We start from the raw sequence: 25,059 nt of genomic DNA on the forward strand, positions 1-25,059 counted from the left end.
CGGTGTTTTTTGGGTGGTAATAGAAGACATATTCTCCCTTCCATCTACCAAAGTATTTTGAGTTGGATCACGAAATTGCCATAGCAATATTATGCTATTGTTTGCCAACCACGAAGCGGTAACAGTAAAGGATTTAGCGAATATTTCTATTTTTTATCACGGTTTGAAGTTTCAACTCCCAAGGAAAAAAAATGCTCTTTTTCTATCCGGTTTGTGACTCAGACCACCACTTTTAAAAAAACTTTTTTTTTAATCGCCAATTGCAAGCTCTCTAAATAAGCTTTCCAACGAGCCGTCAGTGGGCAGCAGAGGATCATTAGTTAGTCGATCGATTAGTTGTGGGGGTACAAATGCATAAAATCGGCGTAGCAAATAAGATTATTTAAAAAAAAATAAAAATCGCATGGAAAGGGTTAAGCACACGTTTATACGTAACAATTCAGTCATACCAGTATTTTAATTATATGTATCGATACTGGTTTCGACCCCTAGCGGGCGCTCCTCTCTCCGACCCGTTAATAGGTTAGGATTTACATATTTATCCCGGGGGAGAGGAAAGCCGATAAGACGGCTTAACCATATGACGAACCACGGTCTCTCGTCCGGTTACCAGTCCAGGTCGGGTATAGAATTAGTTAGCCAGGTGTTTGTTTCAGAAGCATGGACTTGATGGTGGAGGAAGCCGTAAACCGACCAGAGGTTACGTGAACCACCCTACGGCAGCGAAGAGTCCAGCAATCCTCTTGCACATGATCATCCCCGCATGGGATTCGAATATATATAATATGCTTCTAATTTGGCCCTCTGTCAATCAACTTCGGGAATCACTGGTCTAAACCTGATAACCTACTATCCCAAATAGGTGCTCCCGAAGTATGCGAACCAAGATGGCGGACATCGGAACGTAACAGGTTAGGGTTAGGCGATAATTTTTTTCCAATTTTCCTCATTTTAGTCCTATTATCAGTTCGAAGACTAGCCAAGAGCCTCCCGTAGTATTTATACCTAACATTATGGCCTAACTCTAACCTAGTACACATATTACATTCCGATGTCCGCCATCTTGGTTCGCATACTTCGGGAGCCCCGATTCAATAGTCTTGCTGTCCCAAAATACAATCTAGAAATATTTTTGGGTTGTGCTTCTAATCATTTTTATTAACGCTCGCCTTTCGATCTAATTCACTGATTGTGCGAGGAAGGGGGGAGGGTCCTGGCTACACCCCTGCCTGTATGCATGAAGGTGTAGATATGGTAACCTATACCAGTGGACACGATAATGCAACTTTCGAGCCCACAAATACTACTTATAATGGGGAATAGTAACTGAACATAGAACGACGAAAAATTTTTTGGCGTGATTATCGGATTTATTGAGTTCAAAAATGTGCATTCCATATCTGTTTACATAAGCTATGACAGATTAACAAGTGATGTCAGTTTCAAATTGCATTTTCTGAAATTATTCGATTCAAAGTCAAAAAATATTAATGTCCCAGGGGGTATTGAAAAAATAGAACAAATATATAGGCGTGCTGCCAAATCATCACGTCAACAAGAGCCTCTGTAGCAGTGGCTCATAGTTTGTGATTGCGGAAAACGTTCAATCGTATCGGAGTCCACAAATATTGATCTTCAAATGGGGATTCCCCAGGGAGGATTATTCTTTCATTTCTCCTTCTTCGTCGTCTTCTTCTACTCCCCGGATGTAAAGTACATTATTACAACGAATCAATATTTCTCCGAGATGTCCTGATAAAGCCCCGTCAACATATTCTTCTGTGTTTGCTAGTTGCATGTTCATGTACCTGAAATATTATAATTAAATAATATTAAGAAACGAAATATTATGTTTGTCCCGGGGGAGAGGAAGGTCATAAGACACTCCGACCATGCTTTATTGGCAGTGACAAGTGGTTACATAAACAAACTTGGGATATTTCAACATTTACGTCATCCAGAAATTACGCAAAAAGCCAACCCGAATTACGAATGATCGTCCAAAACGCGCAGCAATCCCAATATGAGAGAGATCGCTGTTGTTAGTGAATTCGTTTCGTCGTCGCAGATGCCATTTTGGGCAAACGTAGCTATACTTTGACAGGCTATATGACATGATTGTGACATAATTTTCGGATGACGTAGTCAGGTGGGGGTTAGAAAAAATAACAAATGCTGAAATGGATATGTTGTGGACCCCTCAGCACGACGTGTCAACCCATGCAATATCCCTCACTCTCATTTATTTACATCGGAGTATTGGTGCCCTTCACAGACTTCACTTTTTAGTAAATACTGTTTTTTTGACAAAATGAAAAAGTTGAAAATATATGTAAAGATATTACCGCAGGTTATAATGACTGGAATTGGCGACTTTAAATTAAAAAAACAACAATTCAAAACCCCGAAGTTACGGTATGGCAACTAACCCCCAAATGTACCCCATTTCATGTTGAAATCATCAAAACGCGGCGCGGCGGTGTGGCTCAACAGGCTAAGCGCTAGGAATACGCTCGCCACCGCACCTCTAATTACTCTGCGTGGGTTCGCAGGTTCGAATCCCATGCAGGGATGGTTATGTACGAGAGGATTGCTGGACTCCTCGCCGTCGTTGGGTGGTTCACGTAACCGCTGGTCGGTTACGGCTTCCTCCACCACCAAGTCCATGCTTCCGAAAACAAACAATACAGTAAAATTAATCCCATACCCGACTTGGAATGGTAACCGGACGAGAGGCCGGGGTTCGTCATATGGATAAGCCGTCTTATCGTCTTTCCTCTCCCCCGGGATAAATATGTAAATCCTATCCTATCCTAAAACAAAGTTAAGTTTTCCCAAAATCCGAACAAAGACTTTCATAGGAATCAAATTACACCAGTTTTAAGAACATAACATGTTCCATCCAGTCATTATCAAATTAAAATTTATATTCTCAAGACCTTTGGCACCGGTACCGGTACGTAAGTAAACGGTTATCCAACAGGAATAGTTTAAAATCTGAAATAAGAAAATCAATTCTCACCCGTCAACAGACACGAGATATCCTTTATATTCCATTCCCCATTTCAGTTTCACGATGACAGGTTTCCCAGTCAATGAATTCAAGAATGGTTTCGGGTTCATAGGAAGCGTAGTCATGATGATTTTCGGTATTATTCTCCGATATGAAATAGAATTTTGAATAATAAGCGAGTTGACTGGCTGAAGCACAAGCGCGCAAACTAGGAAATATGAAAACAGTGGTGGTGAGAGTCAAATCTGATTATAAACTAGAATTTATTTTTGATTTTTGAAAAATGAAGTTTTCATATCATTACAGATTTCGTAATAGATAGTATGGCGTAAAAGTATTAGATACGTTTAGGGATGGAATTGAATTGTGGATAATAAACCAGTTATTCGACTTGTACAAGTTTATGCCTACATGAGAATAAATATTTCATAGAATAAAATTGAACGTTTTTGGTGGGAAACATGGCCACATAGGGGGGGGGGGGGAGGGTTGACTATGATGACCCTCTGGTCGTATCATTCCCTCCTGTCTATATCAAACTAATTCATTACTTATTGTTATTTTTATTATTACGATGACTGTTATTTTTGGTTGACGAAAAAATAAACCTCTCTCTCGCTCTCATAGCCAGAGGGCAAAGTTCATCAGCATCATAGTTTTGTTTATGACCTTTCACAGTTTCACATCGCGATTCATTTAGTTGGTTTCGTTGCATGGATTTGAAAATTTTATTTGGGGTATCATATTAGAACAGCGTGTTCCGCGGAAGGGGGATTAAAATTACGCTAAATTCGTCGAAATGGCGATCGTGAAGTTGTCAGACCAATTGCAGAACTGGTGACCGTTCAATATCGCGTCACCGTCGGCCTAAAGCGGACTGGTAGACCACCGGTAGTTCTGTAGTGGCATTTTCGTTAACCGTCAGCATAGAAGAATGAAAAACCTCACTTACACCCTTTGTAACCAATTTATTTCCATATCCTACTTTACTTAATTATAGTAATTTTACTGTTACCGGTAACTTTAATTACTTATTACAATCTGGACTATAAGTTGGCAATAATAGGCTCTAATTTGGGGAATGAAATGGTCTCGTCCACCTCTTCATGCACCCAAGTCTGGCAACTTTGGTTGGGCAACTTGGCATTTGACTCCAACTATAATCAGCTTGGCAATATGTTTTCAATAGAATCTTCCTTTTATATTTTATTTAACGATTAGAAGATCGATCAATTTGTCAATGGCAACCATTACAAAAATATCAATATGGTGTGGCAAATAATTTTTTTTATTTTCTAGTATTTATTTTTTGTTTACTGTATAGTATACCCTAAATTTATCGTGTTTTATTCTTATTTAAATAACTTCTCAGTAGTTGTGTGTGTGTGTGGCTGGCGGGTGCATGTGAGCGTGTGTGAAATAACTTAATAATTTTAGGTGAGTAAACACGTACCACTTCCTCTTGGCAAAACCTTCCATCTTATTTTTTGTACGTTATAAACCTTATCTAAGGTTTCGTTTGCTCCCCTGATTTCATAATCAGTTTTTATTTATTTGTTTTTATCTGTCAAATGTATTGTTATGCTGATTATGGAGTCGAAATAAACTTATAAACGTAAAATGAATTTATTGATTCCTATACACGACATTGAAAATAAGAAACAATATAATAAATGGTATGTGTGGAATATTCAATCATATTTTAGTTCTGTTAGTTTTCGCAGCACATTAGGCAAATCGCCACGCTTTTGGGAATTGCTGCACAACACCATATTTCTTTATCAATCTTACCCTTTTATTTTATGATATTTCGTGAGCCGAGATAAAAATTGTGAGTGTTCTGTGGCCAAAAAAGTTTGGGAAACACTGGATTAGAACATCAGAAAAAATGGGATTCAGTAAATACTGTCAGAATATAACCATTTGAGGTGATCGATACTGTTAAGTTGCCAGAAATTGTGAATCTTGAATGGCGAACAAAATGTTTTTGGCGGTTTCTCACAGTTTTGCACATTTTCCAAGGTTTCGTTGTGGTTTTTGCACGTTTTTTGTGCTAAGCAAGTGGTTTGGAATAACCATAATTTTGCAGTAGTTTTTATTTTATCTTATTTATCAATGTGCATGGAACGCATTCATTTTTATCCTTTTTCAGCAAAACTTTAGCACAAACTGAATAATGTCATTGTTATCAAGATTTTGTTGGCGGAAGATACTGCCTAAAACGTTGGGAATATTCAACATGAATGCGAATGGCTGTGGAATTTCTGCATTCCACTGTCAGAATTTCAGTACCATGGATAGAAAAAACCTAATCAAAAAAGAGATTATTTTTCAAGGACGATTTTGTATTACAAAAAATGATTTCAATATTGTCTTGGGAACCCACGGGATAAATTCACATTTTACAAAAATAGGATCTTTACATTATAGCACAGACAGTAAAGAAAATTCGAATCCTAAAGTCAAAAAACCCGATTATGAGATCACCAAGAAAAAGGAAATTAATGATCCAAAACAGGAAACTAATTCTAGTGAACCGGAACCTGTTTCCATGACAAAGAGAATTCAAATTGTTGTGGGAATAGTAGCCATTTGGGGGGTGATATATTTTATTATAAAATATCTCAAAAGTAAAGAAGAAATTACAAAACGTGAAGAACAAGTTAGTCAAATTGATATCGGAGCAAAAGATTACGAACTGATTGACCACTTGGGGCAGAAGAGAACAAAAGCAGATTTTATGGGCCAGTGGTTATTATTGTATTTCGGTTTTACGCATTGTCCAGATATTTGTCCCGAGGAGTTGGAAAAAATGGCAGAAATTATCGACCTAGTCGACAAGGATAAAAGTGTTCCGGATATTTTACCGATCTTTATATCTGTTGATCCGGAACGAGACACACCAGAAGTCGTAAAAAACTACATCGCGGAGTTTCATAAAAAATTTGTTGGGTTAACAGGCACGAAAGAGCAAGTGAAACAAGCTGCAAAAACGTTTCGAGTTTATTTTAGCGCCGGACCGCGCGATGAAGACAATGATTACATTGTTGATCACACAATCGTTATGTACTTAATGAATCCAGCTGGGAATTTTGTTGATTACTACGGATCTCGAGGAGTAGCGACGCCTGACATTGTGTCTGGTATAAAAAAGAATATGAAAAATTATAAACGACTGCATGGGTGATGGTTCTGCATGGTTGCTTGTTTTCTGGGTTTTAGACACTATTTGTACTATTTATTTTCTGGAATTATTCAAGCGTGACTGGTCAGAATAAATTCTGGTGGTTCCACATGACTGCTTGTTTTTGGAGATTTTTGCACTGCAATAATCCCGGGCAAGTAGCCTTCCATTATAGTCAGCTACTTTCCAATTAATATTTGTCCTTGTAAAATATGAACTCGTTTTATATTTGTAGAAGAAGTTAATTTCAACCCTTATTGAACAACTAAATCCATTGGGCCTGGGGTCCAGTATAGTTTAGTACCACAAGTACTTCCAGTGGGCGTAGCATAACGATTTTTGCATATGTTATTCCTAACCCTCACCTGACTATGCCATCCAAAAATTACGTCACTACGACGTCACCATCACGTCATAGTGATTGCCAAAGTATAATTACGATCGCCCGAAATGGCATCTGCGCCGCCGATAAGAACTTGCTAAAGCCGGCGATCTCTCTCCTATAGTGATCGTTGCGACGAGAAAACGAGAGAAATAGCTTGCTCGATTTCGGGTTATCGTCTGCGCGTTTTGGACGACCATCTGCATACTTCAGTGAGCCTTATTACGGAACTGTGACGTCGGAATGACGTAATTTTTCGGTGACGTAGTCAGGTGGGGGTTAGGATTGACATATGCAAAAATTGTTGAGCCAGGCCAACTAGAAGTGGATGTGGTACCAAACTATACCAGACCCTGGGCCTGTAGCCCTTTAGTATGGAGTCATATGCACTAATGCAGGGGTGTGCAACAGGCGGGCCACAATCCAGCCCACCAAGCCATTTAGTTTGGCCCTAGTCAACACTCAAGATTTTCCCCACCAAGCATAAAATCTGAATCCGGCAGTTGATGTTTAAAAATGCGCTCACATGAGTGAAAATACATAACGATTTTTGCGCTTGTCGCTTAGTTAGATCTTTTGCCTTCTTGCATTCATTACTGGAATTCTCTATTCCCATGTGGCTCTGATTGTACCTAAATTTTTAATTTGCTGTGTAAATGGAAAAACTAATTTATCGTGCGGCCCAGGTGGATGTATGACGTTAATTATAAGGTCGACTGACAAAAAATGCTGCACACCCTTGCGCTAATACATGTCGCACGACAATGGCCGGGTTCAAATAAATCTTTTGCATCACAAGCCATTTAGTATGGCCAACTACATTTCAATGAATATTTGTTTCTGTTCATTTGTAGGCATAGCTTTACCGGAGTAGAATTTACTTTATATTTTAAATTGAAGGATTGATTCTTTTGTGCATTGTAGCCTTTTAATATGCCGAACACATTTCAATGTGCCTGTGGGCATTAGTGAATTTACTTCATAGTTTTAGTAGTGTAGGTAATCTTAACTTTAATTTTATCTAATTTTTTTTATCAAAATAAATTATTGTAATAATATACGGTAACATTTGTTGATGATTGAAGTGACAGTCTTAGGTTCAATCAACCCCTTTCCTACCTCATCCAAGCAGTGGTGTTGGGGGGGGGGGGGGGTAGCAGCTGCCACAGCCAGCATGTTGTAAGAATAAATTTGTTGCTTGAAGTAATAATGTCATAAACATTTTACCTGACTTATTTATTTATTCATAACATATATTTAATTTGTTCACCCCCCTCCCCCCCCCAGGAATTATTCCCGAAGCCTTGGGGGTGGGATAGGGAAAGAGGAGATATTGGCAGCCACCTGGGGCAACTTGTTATAGAATAGTTCGCTGCTTTGTTTATTGATTTAAATGGCAATGATCCAAACATTTTACTCTCACTTTACCTTTTCACTTATTCAATCCTGTGTATAACAACGTCTATGATTTGTTTACCCCCGAATTACTTTTGTTAGAACTTAGATATGTGGGACATCATTATCAGAAACTCGCCTCGGAGCAGCATAAAAGTTTGACACGCCCCTGCACCGAGGGAATGAGAGATTATTAAAAATGTCCGTCATTCCAAAACTACATATCAGTCCTGCCCTCTTGTCTTGAGCCTTTTTGAGAGCTGACAAAAATTGTCGCACATCCGGGTAATATTTTTCGTTTTCATCCGGTCAGAGACATTCCTACAAGGCGGAATAACCGCATGCAAAAACAGGGGCCTCTTGCCAGTAATCGGTAGTTTATTTTCTCGCAATACTAAACGCACACTTGATGTACAAATTGCAATAAATAATTAAAAAAAAATTTCAGGGTGAGGGAAGCCGCGAGAAACTAAATTTGTTTATCGAGCAGCGGCACCCATAAGCAAGTCTAACAAGAAGTCGAACCGCATATGTCATTTTGAAAAAAAATACGTCAAGGCATGCCGACCTGGTACTCCCAATAAAATGCCAGTGCATATCCAATTTGTGAATATTGACGATACCAGTTTATTGTTCCATGTACACGGAATTTCGTTGAGGGGCATATAATTGAAAAGTTGTGTCTTCATAAAAATCATTTTTGAATATTCTCACTGTCAGTAGTTTTAAAACTCTAGAATTCTAACTTTTAGATTAGAACATCGGGTGTCGCTGCTCGATAACCAGCTTTGGTTCCCGCGACTTCCCTTCCCCAGTAAAATATGTAAAATATATTTACATATTTATCCCGGGGAGAGGAAAGCCGATAAGACGGCTTAACCATAAGGCGAATCACGGCCTCTTGACCGGTTACCATTCCATGTCGGGTATAGGATTACTTAGTTATTTTTTGTTTTCGGAAGCATGGGCTTGATGATGGAGGAAGACGTAATTATCATTTTCTCGTAATTTGTGCTTGTGACATTTTTTTACTGATTGGAAAAAATAAACTTGACTTGTCTTGACTCGCACATACGGACGCATGAAAAATCTCTGACGTAATACCGGTGATTTCACAGAATCAGTCTTGGCGTCATGGTGAATCTTTTACCGTGAAATGTATTATTTCATCATAAATGGATTTTAAAAGTTGCGTATTTTATAATTAGCGACCATAGAAAGGGAAGCAAGCTCAGCGTGCGAGTGTATTTGGTAATCAATTGATTTTAAAGACAAATTAAAAAACTCTGGGATTTTTTTGTAAAAAGACCCCCACCAACGCTCATGATAAGAAAATTGGTGAATATCCAGTTGGGGTAGGAATGCAGATTGCGCGAGAAAATCAAATTTTCATATCTTTCCTATTCGCAACTAGATAATTACTTACTTTCCTTTTTAAAACGTGGAAAAGGGTGTTTTTTCTCAAATCTCAAATTTTTGCGTTAGTGGCTTTGTACAACAGATCCAAACTACGACGATGTGGTGCAAAATTTTAATCCCGACTTCAGCTGAAAATAGACAATACGTTCATTTCGTCGAGCAAGAAATCGCAACAAAACTTCACAACAGATAAAAATTATGATTACAGTAACGGATTTCATTGCAATTGACAGGAAGTCGCGAAGGACCAGAAATGGTAATCATAAGTCAGTCATAATCAATAGAAACACGCTTCCAAATGAGTTTTCACAGATTCAAGCATAACAAACATAATCTCGAGAATTTGTCAACCAACGTACGTATGTGCCAGTCGCCTAACTTGTAGAAAATCACACGAAAAACGCCAAATCATATTATTAGACACGAAAAGAACCAATATATCATTTTGCTTAATGAGTCAGTGATAGTTTTGGTAATTTTTGTAAAAGGCTGCGACTGGCTAGATAATCTAACGGGCGCTGTGATGCAGCCTCGACGCGAAGCTTGTCAATTATGAAATATAGTGTATAAACTATACACTAAATTTTTTTTTTACTTTTTACAGTGAGTTGATGATATAGCTGAGAGGTCGTGTTGTCGGCCAAATGTAGGGACGTAGACGTTATTTAACTTTTTTGGTCTTCAATCAAGTTTAATATATTTTAACCCACATGGAAATTATATATTCGTATTCTACTTCTGAGAGCGTAAACGAGACTTTAAATTCTCATTTTTCGAAAAATTTTCATTTTATTATTATTTTTTAACAATGAAAACATCACATTTTATAGACACAATACTTAATACTGTAATACAATATAATCCCACCGTATCCTTCTAGAAGCGATAACTTTTTCACAGTTGATGACATAAAAATTGGGGCCTTTATTTACGAAATTTACATGTGTAAATTAAATATTTCGATCATAATAATACAGAGTTAGTACATTGGTTTTGTCCTAACCTAATTAAAATTTCACTATGTGCCAAGTTAAGATTTACCCCATATTCAACAGTTGAGTATGTATTGCCTATTTTGCAAAAATGTTTCACAAATTCACAGAAATAAAATAATGTAACATGGTTTCGATACACATCTCACAAAATGTACATTTCATACTTTGTAAATTCAAGGCAAATTTAACACAAAAAAAAAATGCCGTGTTCCAATTGAATAAATAAAAATTTTCCTAAACAGTTTCCTCCAATTTTTCAAGTTCCCGCACAATTCTGTTGAGCTATTTTTTTTGCTGAGAACCAAAATTCACGAAACCACGTTTTAGAGTTATAACAACCTTTCACCCCCGATTAATCTCGAATTCACGTTACCAGCCTCGGCCTTTCTTTTTCTGCTCGCCGTCAAGATGGGTAAGCCTCGTGGACTTCGTTGTGCTCGAAAACTTCGAAATAGGCGTCGTGAACAAAGATGGCATGATTTGCAATACAAGAAATCTCATTTGGGAACTGCGTTGAAAGCCAATCCATTTGGAGGAGCGTCTCACGCAAAGGGAATCGTCTTGGAAAAAATGTGAGTGGACATCGCAGATCTGATTATTTTTCGATCATTAGACATGCCTTAAACTTTCTTATCTATTGCTGATATAAGTCTGTTCACGTGGAATGCTATCTGGTATGAGAAATAATAACCTGCTTGGTGGAAAATTTAGTGGGTTTGATAGATTTTACTTTACACTTTCTGTCAAAAATTTCATTCCATGCGAGAACAGACCAGAATGAAAAAATGAACAGAAAAAATGACAATAGTTTGACGCCCATATCAGGGTTTAATTCTCAAAGATCCCATTTTATGTAATGAGCTTATTTCTCCAAAGCCAAAAGACACGCACAAGTTCTTTGATAAAGAAAATCCATTAAAAACATTAGTTTAACAATGATCGCTGAATTGTTTGTGCGTTTTTTTTTTTTTTTTCTGAGTGACCAAACTAAAATTGATTGATTGTTCGGCCATTTTTTATTACTCACGTCTCTCTTCCACAGAATAGTTTTGGTAATTTCCAGCGTCTAAAATGATATTGCTCCTAAAATATAATTATGGTTTAGTTCTACTTTCAATATTTGAGTCTTAAGTATCTCTTCGTTTTCTGACAGTCTGGGATTCGAACTGATCTCATAATGTTCAAAATTTTATAAAGGGGGTTTTGGACCTGGGACTCCCTTGGCTTTGCCACTCCTTTCAACCATCAGACGTTTGACTCTTTTTGTGGCTGTCGGAGACTCGCAGAAATTGATTTTATGGTTCTGTCAGTTTTGTGAGACTGTGTACAAAATTTTTTAGTGTTAAAGTCCTTTCCATATAATCTTTTTGGTACCTTCGTAGTGTGTGTACCAGGTTAGGAATATACCCCCTGTCCATAGGTTTCAGTCCCTTTATACACAACTTGATATAAAGTAGGCGAACAAATAAGTTACCTCCATATTGGTACACACCTTCTCTTTAACTCAGTACTGTGAGAATTTCATTTTTTGTCATTTTCAGTGTAGTTGACTGCGCAGGTTTATGTTGTTATTCTGACTGTATTGTAATAGAGGTGTTTGCATTCACCATCATAATTGATATCGAAATCGGATAACTGTGACGTAATTCATCGTTTCGATTTCCAAATAAATGTCCAGATACTTAAACAATTACATTCTTTTTTCTCCATCTGCAGTGGGGTTGAAGCCAAACAGCCGAATTCTGCCATCAGAAAATGTGTTCGTGTCCAACTGATCAAAAACGGAAAGAAAATCACTGCTTTCGTTCCTAACGATGGTTGCTTGAACTACATTGAGGTAAGATGTCAAAGTTTTGTCAACTTGAAAAACATGTTTTTACTACCTATAAAATCAAATTTCAAACAAACCATATGTTCCCTATCTTTTATGATACATTTGCATATACTACGCCAAATACAGAGTAAATTCCCTCTCCATGGGGTGTTTTTTGGTGTTACCACTATCATGAAAAATCAAATTCTTGAATTAATATTTGAAATTTTAGATATACAAATTCAATCCGACATTTTAAAATTATTATCAGAAATTGATTATTTTTTTTATAAAATGGTATATGTAAAATTTAGTTTGATTATTAGAAGTTGGAGCCACTAAAATCTTAAAGTTTTAAACATACAAATTCAACTTGAAAATTATAAATTAATATTACAAATCAAATTTCGGTTTTAACCCCCGTGGCAGCGTTACTTGTTAAAGTCATTTAAATTCGAAACACTATTTTTGTGGCTTTTTACACTATATTCTTAGTCATTGCTTATTTAAAATCTTTGATTCAATCTCCATGCCCAATACCTTATACAGGGCAAGTAACAAACCAGCGCTCTTCAAACAGGGCGTTGATCCTGTATCTGCTCAAGGCAGAGCGGGGCCCCAGTTAAATCTTTTTCGGCACTACATTGTTTTGAAACAAAATATTATAGAAATTTAAAAGATTTGGAACCAGTACTGAGACCCACTATTACCGAAATAGAGCCAAGTTTCGATCTTTGTGCGAGAATATGCATGCACATCGGTCTCATTAAAGTTCCTTATAGAGTCGCAAAAAATGTAGCTGTGGGTGAAAAAAGTTTGAAAAACACTGTAATAGACAATGTTGGGTATAAGCTTCCAAACTTCCAAGTTACGGGTCAAGTCCTTTCACGTTGAATGAGAAAATCAGGATAATCACTGAGGTTATGTCTTGGAATGGTCTTTTACGGCTTCCTCAACCGTCCATGCTTCTCTACAAATAAGTGGTTACTAATTCCCATCTTTGACATGGTAACCTGATGAAAGCCATTGTTCACCATATGAATCATTTTACCAATTATCTCCCCTTTATATAAAATACCTAACATGGTCATGCCCCGCCCTGAAATGTTCCACGTAACTGCTGGATAGTTACGGCTCTATCTGCTATCAAGTTTTGCATCTGGGAATAAATATCCGGTTAGCTGTTGTGATGAAATTGAATTAGCACCACCTATTGTGGCCATCGTTGCACCATCGTCGAGCGATATGAAGATGTTAATAGTCGCGTGGCAAGGCGACGGATTTCTTTGGTTTGATTGCCAAATCTTGTAAATTGTTCTTTTTCTTGCTGTAGTTCATATAAGCCTAGAAAACGGTCTGAACGAGTTTTCCTTGAATTGTTTTCACTTCAGCTATTCTCATGGACTATTAACAATAGGCTTTGGTTTGGTAGATCAAAGTGCCGTTCTTTTCTCTTCTACACAGGATTAACGACCCTAACCTATTTCCTCCTTTAACAGGAAAACGACGAAGTTTTGGTTGCTGGATTTGGACGTAGCGGTCACGCTGTCGGAGATATTCCCGGAGTTCGTTTCAAGGTTGTGAAGGTCGCCAATGTGTCCTTGAAAGCACTTTTCACCGGTAAAAAAGAACGTCCAAGGTCATAAATATGTGATTTGAGAAGTACGTGAAATAAAAATTGGAAAAAATATTTTTTTTTGTGATTCTTTTTGCGATTTCTGTGGGTGTTATCAGGATAATAGGCTAATAGGCAGCGGTTCCGAACTTTTTTATCCTCGCCCTCTTTTTAGAATTTGTCAAGTCTCGCTCCCCACCTCAAAAATAACTAGCTAACAATAAGCTACAAATAACAGAAATTAAGGCGGAGAAACACATTGAAAATACGTGGATAGAATCGCAATCTGTGAACAATAAAGAAATTTTTCCAAATATAAAATAATAAAGAAATGTATTATTATTTAATGTATTTCTTTAATTTATTTTGGATATTTTTACTTTCCCAAAATAAGTGGGGATCAGATTCAACAAATATTTTTAATTAGCTTTGAGTCCCCTCAAAAAATTGTTTCTGCCCCACCGTTTGAAAACCACTGTTAACAGATTAAAGACTTGAAATGCAAGAGCTAAGAATATCTCGTCTCAGGATATCAGAAAATTTTTGGTAACTATTCAGTCGATTGGTAATTGAATTTTTGATATCAGGATCTTTGGTTCGCATTCGATAGGCTGTTGGGAACGTTGAGTTAACGTAAGTTTCCTGATTTTCTGTGAAAAGTTATTCGAAGTTATCAAATTCAATGTCCTATAATTTTTACTCATTCTCAAGGAAATCAAATTTCATTAGCAAAAACTTGGCCTTGTTTAGCAGATTTGCACAATTTGTCATCTGTATTACCTCTTGCTTCTAAGTGAATCAACTTCTATAAATAAGGACATTGATGTATTTGAACAGTTAGGAATGCTCTGCCAATTATTTTTTCATTGAGTTCTTGCAGAATATTGTTTTGATTATCACGATTGAAAGTCAGAAATTTGGATTCCTGCTATGAACTCGAATTCTAATAAAAAGATTGATGCGAGCTTCAGCAGATTTGGAAACACTTTGCCAACCTTGTTTTTTGGGCTTTGGTTGAAAATTGTGACTTCGATTATCACCTTGAAAGTCTGAAATCATGATACCTGAAGATATTTCCTCCAAAGATCAAATTTGAAAAAAACTAGGGTCTGTGCTTCCGAAGTATGCGAACCAAGATGGCGGACATCGGAACGTAACAGGTTAGGGTTAGGCGATAATTTTTTTCCAATTTTCCTTATTTTAGTCCTATTGTCAGTTTGAAGACTAGCCAAGAGCCTCCCGTAGTATTTATACCTAAAATTATGGCCTAACTCTAACCTAGTACACATATTACATTCCGATGTCCGCCATCTTGGTTCGCATACTTCGGGAGCCCCCTAGGGTCTGCTACAGCAAGCAATGTTTTGTCAACTAAAATTGTTTTGCGCTTATAGAGAATATCTCGACCGCCACCATCGAACGCCTGAAATTACATTTATCTCTGAACTCTAAATGAAATCATATTTTGGTGTATGCTTGACTTCTTTAATAGACTGTTAATAATGCTTTGTAAACCTAATGCTTCTGAGTTTTGTAAGAAGTTTTGACTAATGCCATCGAAAGACTGAAATTCTGATGCCTGAAAATTTTGGCTCATACTCTGAACTCAAAACATTTTTGATAAATTGTTTGTTGCGAAATTTTGATGAATATAAGCCTTATTTGATAAATTGTTATTCTGTCAACTTGAATGAGTTTATTTTGACTTCGATTATTTCTGTCAATAGTATGAAACTAAAAATAAATAGTTATGACCATAAAGCTCGGTCATACGCATCCCGTATTCTGATTTTACAGTGAAAATCAGGATTGTCGGAAACGTAGGCATTTCGTAGCTTGGAACACTTTTTATACCCTCAAGACCAACAGTTCCCGCTTGCTGTTATTGTCTATCTTGGTAATTAGAAATTTCTTATCGCCAAAGTAGACGTAACAACTAGCAGATCGGAAAACGATACAATAATCTCTCGTCTGGTTACCATTCAGATGCATGGACTTGATGGTGCGGTTATGTGAACTACCATATGTCAGGCAGTGAGTCGAACATAATTATTCCCGACAAAATTTGAATCGATAAACCCATGCAGGGGAGTCAGAGGTGCGGTGGCTAGATTATTCTTGATGCTTAGCGTGATGCGCCACACCGCCGAGCCAATATAATCCAAAGGTGCTCCCGAAGTATGCGAACCAAGATGGCGGACATCGGAACGTAACAGGTTAACAGGTAACTGGATACCGTTTAGCTATTACTAAAACTTTGCTACTTCAACTTTGCTCATCCACTGCAATTAATATCCTGGACGCACAATTTCCTCCCAGAGAAAGAATATCACGACTTCTTGCATCAAAATATATTCAACTAGAACACAAACTAAAACAAAAGCACAAACATATAAATAAACTTAAGGCCTTTTGACACTTTCACTCAGAACTAGGGTCCTCACAATCGGGATATTTTGAAATACGGATCATGCTTTTGTGGATTTTACAAAATCAAGATTAATTGCAAACTACTTGATTGGAACTACCTAACTATAGGCATATCAACAAACTTAAGGCAAGAGTTCAAATGCAAAGGAAGACAATTTAAAGAACAAAGCGCATCAATATACAAAATATACAAAAATTAAAAGCAACAGGGAATTCAAATCTGGATGTCCAAAATAATTTGAGATAGAGACACCCAGTCACGAGAATCAAAAGTTCAAGAACAGGTTGTATTTTGTATCGAACTCACTAACAACGGGTTCCTTTTATTCATCTAATACATAACTTTTGAAACGAATTTTGGATATAACACTAGTCATAAATTTTATAAAAAACATGGATGGAAAACATAACAGTTCTTGAAATAAAAAAAAAACAGTGTAGAAATACAATCGAAAATTTTACCTACAAATACAACTAACTATTTTAAATTTCGTAATTTGAGTATTCAAGATTGCAATGAGGAGATTTACGCATAAATACAACTAAAATATAGATGTGCAAATACAACCTACTATTCCAAATTTTAATTACATGTTTGTTTGATTATTCAAGTATGAAATAAACTGCAAAGTAAAAAATGTAGCCAAGTTTTAAAAAAAAAAAATTCAACAAAAACGTGCAAATACAACCAGAATATATACGGTAGATGTTCTAATACAACCTCTTTGAGTGTTTAGGATTGAAATAAACTACAAAGCAGAAAATGTGGCCAAGTTTTAAAAATTTGAAACACGAGGCAAGCATGCAAATAAAAGCAAAAAATCTGTTGTACATATATTAGCATAGCATTTTGAAGAGGCAACGGAGAAACTTTGGTAATAGTTAGGCAAGCCAGCAAAAACTGCTCTGACCTAAGGTCATATAATTCTTATCAGAGATAGTCATTGTATACTGGGGACGCTATCCACTAAGCCCTAAAAGTTCAAGCTGAGCTAGTTATTCAACCATGGTAAATCAAGTTTTGCTGACATATGACTAGGGCCGGGCATTTCGAATCGAATAGTAAATTATTCGAATCGGTTCAGAGCTAAATTTCGAATCGCCGCCATCTTGTTTTCTTTTTTTCGCCAATGGTCGAGGTGAATTCCTCAATTTTTTTTCAACGCAATTCTAACATATGACTATTTTCTGTAGTGAGTTATTGATAAAACGTGTTTGTTATTGTGTGTGAACGCTCAGTAATCTACCTGAGTGAATCATTCTATGTCTTCAGTAATTCATTTGTTGAGAGGACCAATTACTATAAAAAGTCGCTTACAAATATATATTTCCAAGTATTCGAGATTCGATTCGCAAAATTTTTTCGAATCGATTCCGAAATCACAAGATATTCGAAAATGCCCAGCCCTACAAATGTAGCAAGACAATGGTTTATTTAACTTGAAGTTTTACCCGAAGTTTTGTTGAAATTGTTATTTTAATGTGCGTTGTTTTTATGTGTCTCCTCACAACCTTGGGGCAGGGTCATGCTGTAACAATTAAATTTTTCCATTTGGGAAGAGGGACAAATACTGTAGGAGCAGAACAACACAATTAATTCAAACGTGGACTGACACCACATAACCGTTTACAAATGACTCCTGTCAAATAGCAGTATTTTGTGTAAATTAGAAATTGGAATTCTGGGGCTCCCGAAATATGCGAACCAAGATGGCGGGCATCGGAATGTAATATGTGTACTAGGTTAGGGTTAGGCCATAATTTTAGGTATAAATACTACGGAAGGCTCTTGGCTAGTCTTCGAACTGATAATAGGACTAAAATAAGGAAAATTGGAAAAAAATTATCGCCTCACCCTAACCTGTTACCCATGTTACGTTCCGATGTCCGCCATCTTGGTTCGCATACTTCGGGAGCACCGGAATTCTTTTAAATTAGTTCACAGTTTCATCATCCCTGATTAAAAATATATGAAAGGCACAGTAAAAGATATGAACAGTGGAAAAAATTTGCATTACATTTTTCAAGTATTTATCTGCACCAGTAGAATAAAAAAGGTTCGCACGTTTCAAAGTTAATGCTTGATTTTCTCGAGAGTTCAGAGCTGGAGTAGAAATAAATATCTGCCGACTCATTTTTTGTCTTTTTATTTTATAATTCCATATTGTCACAATTCATTATGAAACTTTAATCACAGTTCAAACAGAAGTCTCGATAACATGTAAAAGTCTTGCATACTGACCAACACAATTCAATGTTTGAATTGTTCTCTGCATCATATTTCAATAAAAATCTGTAATATTGCCTTTTCTTTTAACATTGTTTTGTGGGGAAATACATCTCTCTTTTAAAATAATGAAATTTAGGCAATAGACTGTTAAAAACACTTCCAAGTTTCTGAAAATTTTGGGTTGGGTTATCACCATTAAATAAAATCTTGCTGTGAATGAGCATTGCAACCATTCACTAAGTAAAAAGCAAATGCATAAGAAACAAAATCTCAACCTAAAATACTCTCAAAACTCAAAATTAAAACGAAAACAAAAATCTATTTTAACCAAAATAACATCAAACAAAAGCTATCATGTGCAAAAAAGGCAATCGAAACACAATAACAGAAAATTAAAGAAATACAAACGAAATCAAAAACTTGAATCTAAACATGTACATTCATGTCCTCTTCGCTGGGATAAAAATGAAACACTATTCAGCTTTTTTTAGTCTCATTAATTAACAAGACCCAGACGAACCAAAAACCCAAATAAATGCATAAATGAAAAATTGGAAAAAGGTTGTGCATAAAATAGCTCAGCCGAAGATAACAGCCACGGTCGGAATATTTAGAGTTTTATCTAATAACTCCGATTCTGCCAGTGCATGGTTCAATAATTTGAGATTAAGATGGAAATGTACACAAAGTCACAATGTTTAGGTAAAAAATTCATATAAAACTTTTTTAATGAATAGACCAATAAAAAATATTATTAAATTGGATACGCAGTGCTCGATCCTCGATCAAAAAATTGTAGCTCCATATATACCTGTGGCGCTTGTGAAGAGCTCTGTTTAGTATGAGAATTATTTCATAAAAAACGAACCCATATAAAATATTTAAAATGGAATTTAAAGTCGGAAACACCAACCTTTATTCACAAAATTGGAAATATTACCACAGGACGGAGGGAGATGATACAAAAACGTACAAAAAGATTTGAAGCTTATCTGTATCAATAAAAAACGGTGACCGTACATTTGAACCCATGTACATTTGAACCCATGCGTATATTCACGGGTTCAATCTATATGCGGGTGCTAAAACCCATGGGTTAGGGTTAGTATGGGGTTAACTATCCGTGAAACAAAAAAAAATCCATATGTGCAATAGCATACAGGTGCTATTGCCATGGGTTCAAATGTACGTGGGTTCAAATGTAATGGAACCATAAAAAACACCATGATCCAGAATTAGTCTACTTGTTCAATTGGGTTTTTGATAAATATTTTTTTTCGTATTGTCGGGGGGGTTTGGGGGTGAAACTGATGTATGAAGTGCTGTAAGGAGGCGATGTTACAGAAAAGTTTGGGAACCACTGGAACAGATGTTTAATATTCTTCCAAATCAATTTCTGTTTAAGAGTGATTGCACCCAAAAGTTTTAGCAATCTGGGACGTTCTGCACAAAAGTTACATTCTCTCTAAAATATGTTGCAAATGTAATGTGTTCTGTTTCTTGGGTGGGGGCAGGCACTTTGTATTTACAAATGTATTTTATTTTAAGGGGGGGACATGTTTACGTTTATATTTAGATTAACACTTCGCGGCTCACCGTGTCGTCAATGTCATTCTTACTTACTGCCACGCCCTCAATTTCTTGACCAATGATATTCTTGTTACAACACGTCACGGTTGATTGCATATCGACAAATAATTTCTCCATGTTCCAGGTTTCGTCTTCCTCGACGAGTGCCGATTGCAGATCCATCGTTCGCGCTAAAATCTTCAAATCAATCTCGTTGTCCAAGATTTGAAACGCTGATTGTCTCAAGAGATGAGAATCCAACTCGTGGTAACTCAGTAACTCGGTGAACATCGCTGAGGGAGGGGCCGCTATCTCATCTGCTGTTGGTTGGTCGTTTTCTAACTCCTGAAATTAGAACGAACACATGAGTAAATTACATATATATCTTCCGAATCACATCTATAAGTCTTCCGAAACTAAATAACCAACTAATCCCACACTCGACATGGAATGGTAACCGGACAAGAGGCCGTGGTTCGCCATATGAGATTAAGTCGTCTTATCGGCTTTCCTCGACCCGGGATAGATATGCAAATCCTATCCTATCAAAGTGTAATATTTTACTTTCAGTCGGGGGCTGGCTTAAACAAACTTTTATAAAGAGATCAGTAATGAAAGATCAATCTGTGGTTACCACAGAGATAGTAGATCCTATAAACTCGGTTCCATTACATTTGAACCCACGTACATTTGAACCCATGACAATTGCACCTGTATGCTATTGCACATTTGTTTCACGGATAGTTGAACCCATACTAACCCTAACCCATGGGTTTTAGCACCCGCATATAGATTGAACCAGTGGATGGATATACGCATGGGTTCAAATGTACGGTCACCTATAAACTCATTGACCTTTACTATACTCCACAATATACACAGTGGGCCAAAAGTAGGGTTATAGATAACACAGACAAATAATACAGTAATTGTAACTCAATTATTGGCCCATCCTCCTATATTGTTAAACATGGCAAAATTGAGGAAATATTCAATATTAAAAAAGTTTAACTGTGATTTTTTTTATGAAAATTGTCCTCAAGAGATCTCAAGAACTTACTCAGAAACAATGGAGGCTGATTTCTGTGGAAAGTTATGGGTGAACAATAAAGTGCTAAGAGCTACCGAGACTATGAAGAATCTTAGTATAGGATCATATGCTAGTGAATAGCGACTGAGACAATCAGGAAAACAGTAAACTTGTGAATTCTACATACCGTATATGCTCGTTTTACCGCCTGATCTTGATTAAAGGCGCGTTCGAATAGCCGCCCGTGTGAACAGAACAAAAAAATAAATAAGGGCCGGTGCTTGAATACCCTGCTGATGTAAAAGCTGATTTTTCAGGGGTGGAGAACAATAGGAAATAAGAAGCGCTTTTGTCACAACGCTGTTGAATTTTAAGCGCCTTAGGCGTCCAAGTACATAACAGATAGCATTGATTATGAAACACCATAGTTCTCAAACTTTTCTTCTTTTGCGTATTTGTATCTGCGGTGTGTAGAAAAAGTCAAAATTTTCGTTATTCTCGTTTAAATCATACTTGAGAACTGGAAATAACAATATATTAATTATTGTAACGATCGAAAACAACAAGCGCCCATGCTTGAATAAAGGCGTGTTTGAATAAGGGCCCAGTTGGTGAGTTTGGGGTTCAAAAAAAATGGGCTCGGGCTACAAAACGAGCAAATACGGTAACTGAAGTTGTTGGGAAAGATCTTTGAGAATAAAAATAATTTTGTCTATTAGTGGGTATACTGGCAGTGAATAAGTGGGAGTTTGAAGCTATCTGAGTCAGCAATAGGTAACAATAATTAGTATTTTATTTTTTCACCATCATGAAAAGGATAGGATAGGATTTACATATTTATCCCGAGGGAGAGGAAAGCCGATAAGACGGCTTATCCATATGGCGAACCACGGCCTCTCGTCCGGTTACCAGGTCAGGTATGGGATTAGTTATATATTTTTTGTTTTTGGAAGCATGGACTTGGTGGTGGAGGAAGTCGTAACCGACCAGCGGTTACGTGAAACACCTGACGACAGCAAGGAGTCCAACAATCCTCTCGCACATAATGATCCCCGCATGGGATTCGAACCTGCGAACCCACGCAGAGTAATTAGAGGTGCTGTGGCGAGCGTATTCCTAACGCTTAGCACGATGAGCCACACCGCCGCGCCGATAACACACTTTATACAAACAATAGTCCTGTACACTCATTCTGAGTTTGATGATTGAGTTTGATGTGAGTCTTGGAACAGTTCATGTGATCAGGAAAACATGGGGCAGTAAATTCAACATAACTCGAGTTGATAAAAAAAAATGTTTTGCATAAAAATTATTTCATCTAGTGGGTAAAGTGCGAAAGATCGGGGCTAACTAAATTTGACAACTGAAAACATTTTTAAAGGAGATTTGCTCAAAGTAAAGTCCCACACGCTTATTCAGATTTTGATCTCGGAGCAAAGTTACAAGTGACAACCAAAGTGCCAAAAGCTGCATGCATGCAAGAATGCTCAAATTTGAGAACATTTCAAAATAACATTTTAAAATTCTATCCTCTCTGAAAACAAACCTCCAGTTCCGGTATGATCGGGATATCTTCTCCATCAGATAACAATTCTTCCTTGTTATCAACCAGGAATCTAGAATCTTCAACAACAGTTTCCTCTTGACCTCCGACCCCCCACATCTGTCTTCTTCTACCGGGTCTCTCCACTCTCGGAACGTCTAAAATAGGGTCACAATATTTGAAAAAGCAAAATTCCGGACAGTGCATGACTATTTTCATGACCTCGTAGTGAATAAAATGAGCACGGTACGAAAAAACAATGTTTGGTGCTCCCGAAGTATGCGAACCAAGATGGCGGACATCGGAACGTAACATGAGTAACAGGTTAGGGTGAGGCGATAATTTTTTTCCAATTTTCCTTATTTTAGTCCTATTATCAGTTCGAAGACTAGCCAAGAGCCTCCCGTAGTATTTATACCTAAAATTATGGCCTAACCCTAACCTAGTACACATATTACATTCCGATGTCCGCCATCTTGGTTCGCATACTTCGGGAGCCCCCAATGTTCTGTATTAGCAGTGTGCACAGTACGATTGCAGATGCAGTAAAATTCCGGGTTCCCGACATTTAAGCATTTTTTAAATTCTTCCCGGACGCAATATTAAACCCTACATTTCGGACATGTCCAGAATTTTCTGGACGGTATGGCAACCATAGTCTAAAATAGTTTCACTTAAATATTCGCTCTGGCATGAACTTTGAGTGATAGATGGTGGCCGTGTGATCAAGCCGCTTCACAGACAAAGGATCGGACTAGAACTTTTTTGGATCTCGAAGGGTAAGAAGGGCCGATGGCTCAATCATATGGCTACCACCTTACCGGTAAAGAGAGAGAGAGAGAGATAATGATTTATTTCTGAATATATCAAAAATGTACAGATTACAATGGATAGAAAAAGCAATCATAAAATATACTCAGGAAGGGAAGGGTCGGGAAAGACTACGAGGTCAACTATGCCCACCGTTAGGACAAGACATTCAGAAGTCATGAGAAAAAAAATTCTGCGAATGGATTTTGTCTTAATAAATTACAACAAATATTTAATAGATTACACATAACAGTTCCAAAGTTACCGTAATATAAAAAGGGGGAATATTCAACAAGTGAGCTAATACATACTTCAGTAAAACTTAATCGTATGGTGAGCTAAATGTTATTATTTTATCTCACGCACAATTATTGCCTACTTATTAAATCAACAATAAAACCTTTTCAGGTATTTAGGAAAGGATAGGATTTACATATTTATCCCGGGGGAGAGGAAAGCCGATAAGACGGCTTATCCATATGGCGAACCACGGCCTCTCGTCCGGTTACCATTCCAAGTCGGGTATGGGATTAGTTATATTGTTTGTTTCGGAAGCATGGACTTGGTGGTCGAGGAAGCTGTAACCGACCAGCAGTTACGTGAACCACCCAACGACGGCGAGGAGTCCAGCAATCCTCTCGCACATAACCATCCCTGCATGGGATTCGAACCTGCGAACCCACGCAGAGTAGCTAGAGGTGCGATGGCGAGCGTATTCATAACACTTAGCCTGTTGAGCCATACCGCCGCGCCAGTTTCCCTCACAGTTAGCACAGGCAACACAAAATATCATCTAAAGTTTACAAACCAGCATTCACCTGAAAAACTTTGCTTTTCGTCATTAAGTCTAGTCCCCGACAACGATATAGGAACTTCAGAAGAGGTCTCTCCAGGGACAATGCTTTCGTCAATATCTTGAGCTTGTGCGGCCCTTCTGCCGCGGGCCGGGACAGCCCTAGTTGGCCCGCTATCGAATATGGAAGCTAAATTGTCCGCCATTTGGAAAGGAACTCCAGACATTGTGCGCTATTGTTCGAATTCCTTGACAAAGCAAACAAACCGCCACAGAACCGGAAATGAGCTTGAATGTCGCCTGGCAACGCTCGGTAGCGACGCAAAGTGTGCAAAGGTACATTTGCTTTTATACAACAAGGGAAAAAAACGATAATACGGTTTATCAATAGGTTGAATTTTGCCCTATTTTTTTTTTCAGATGCCCCAAAGAAATACTTATTCCGGAGTCCCGAGAAAGTCATCCGTACTTAGGTATTCAATGTTTTTTGCGAGGAGGAGGTGGAAATACTTCTTTTTCTCACTTTATATCTTATTGGAATACGTATTTGTGTACACATTATAGTTTTGTTCCAGGTTTTCTGCATTTTGTTTGTCGTTTGGTGTTGTTTTGACTTATACCAAAGAGACCAGAATAAAATTGATTGATTGAATATTCTCTGACGGAACCAGGGGGCGATTTTTATCAAAAACGGTCAAGAACCACTGAGTTACCGGTACCAGTTTCCGATGTATGTGGTAGACAAGATCGCAGCCAGCCCCAGATTTTTTATTTTGGAGGTGGGGTCAATTTTTTTGGTGTATATTGACGTAGTATGACTCTTACTCGTGCGTTTTGA

At 37.4% G+C, this 25,059-nt stretch overlaps 4 protein-coding genes across 4 annotated transcripts; 2 read left to right on the top strand and 2 right to left on the bottom strand.

The window, feature by feature from the left end:
- Positions 1-1,348: 1,348 nt before the first annotated feature.
- On the bottom strand, positions 1,349-3,234 carry LOC120344478 (small nuclear ribonucleoprotein F). Its single transcript, XM_078113206.1, has 2 exons — positions 3,023-3,234; positions 1,349-1,808 (listed from the first exon to the last, which is right to left on the bottom strand). Exons 1-2 carry the CDS (start codon positions 3,136-3,138, stop codon positions 1,661-1,663), a joined length of 264 nt encoding a protein of 87 aa, XP_077969332.1. The 5' UTR covers positions 3,139-3,234; the 3' UTR covers positions 1,349-1,660.
- A 1,439-nt stretch (positions 3,235-4,673) lies between these two features.
- Positions 4,674-6,306, top strand: LOC120344384 (protein SCO2 homolog, mitochondrial-like). Its single transcript, XM_039413583.2, has one exon. It carries the CDS (start codon positions 5,190-5,192, stop codon positions 6,198-6,200), a length of 1,011 nt encoding a protein of 336 aa, XP_039269517.2. The 5' UTR covers positions 4,674-5,189; the 3' UTR covers positions 6,201-6,306.
- Positions 6,307-10,768: 4,462 nt separating this feature from the next.
- LOC120344606 (small ribosomal subunit protein uS12) lies at positions 10,769-13,891 on the top strand. Its single transcript, XM_039413902.2, has 3 exons — positions 10,769-10,960; positions 12,105-12,225; positions 13,701-13,891. Exons 1-3 carry the CDS (start codon positions 10,797-10,799, stop codon positions 13,845-13,847), a joined length of 432 nt encoding a protein of 143 aa, XP_039269836.1. The 5' UTR covers positions 10,769-10,796; the 3' UTR covers positions 13,848-13,891.
- A 2,261-nt stretch (positions 13,892-16,152) lies between these two features.
- On the bottom strand, positions 16,153-24,571 carry LOC120344393 (intraflagellar transport protein 43 homolog A-like). The gene is made up of 3 exons (XM_039413600.2): positions 24,247-24,571; positions 22,622-22,776; positions 16,153-20,390 (listed from the first exon to the last, which is right to left on the bottom strand). The coding sequence occupies exons 1-3, from the start codon at positions 24,446-24,448 to the stop codon at positions 20,049-20,051; spliced, it is 699 nt and encodes a 232-aa protein (XP_039269534.2). The 5' UTR covers positions 24,449-24,571; the 3' UTR covers positions 16,153-20,048.
- Positions 24,572-25,059: the final 488 nt, after the last annotated feature.

Source organism: Styela clava, chromosome 5 (assembly GCF_964204865.1).
Source record: "Styela clava chromosome 5, kaStyClav1.hap1.2, whole genome shotgun sequence".
NCBI lineage: Eukaryota > Metazoa > Chordata > Ascidiacea > Stolidobranchia > Styelidae > Styela > Styela clava.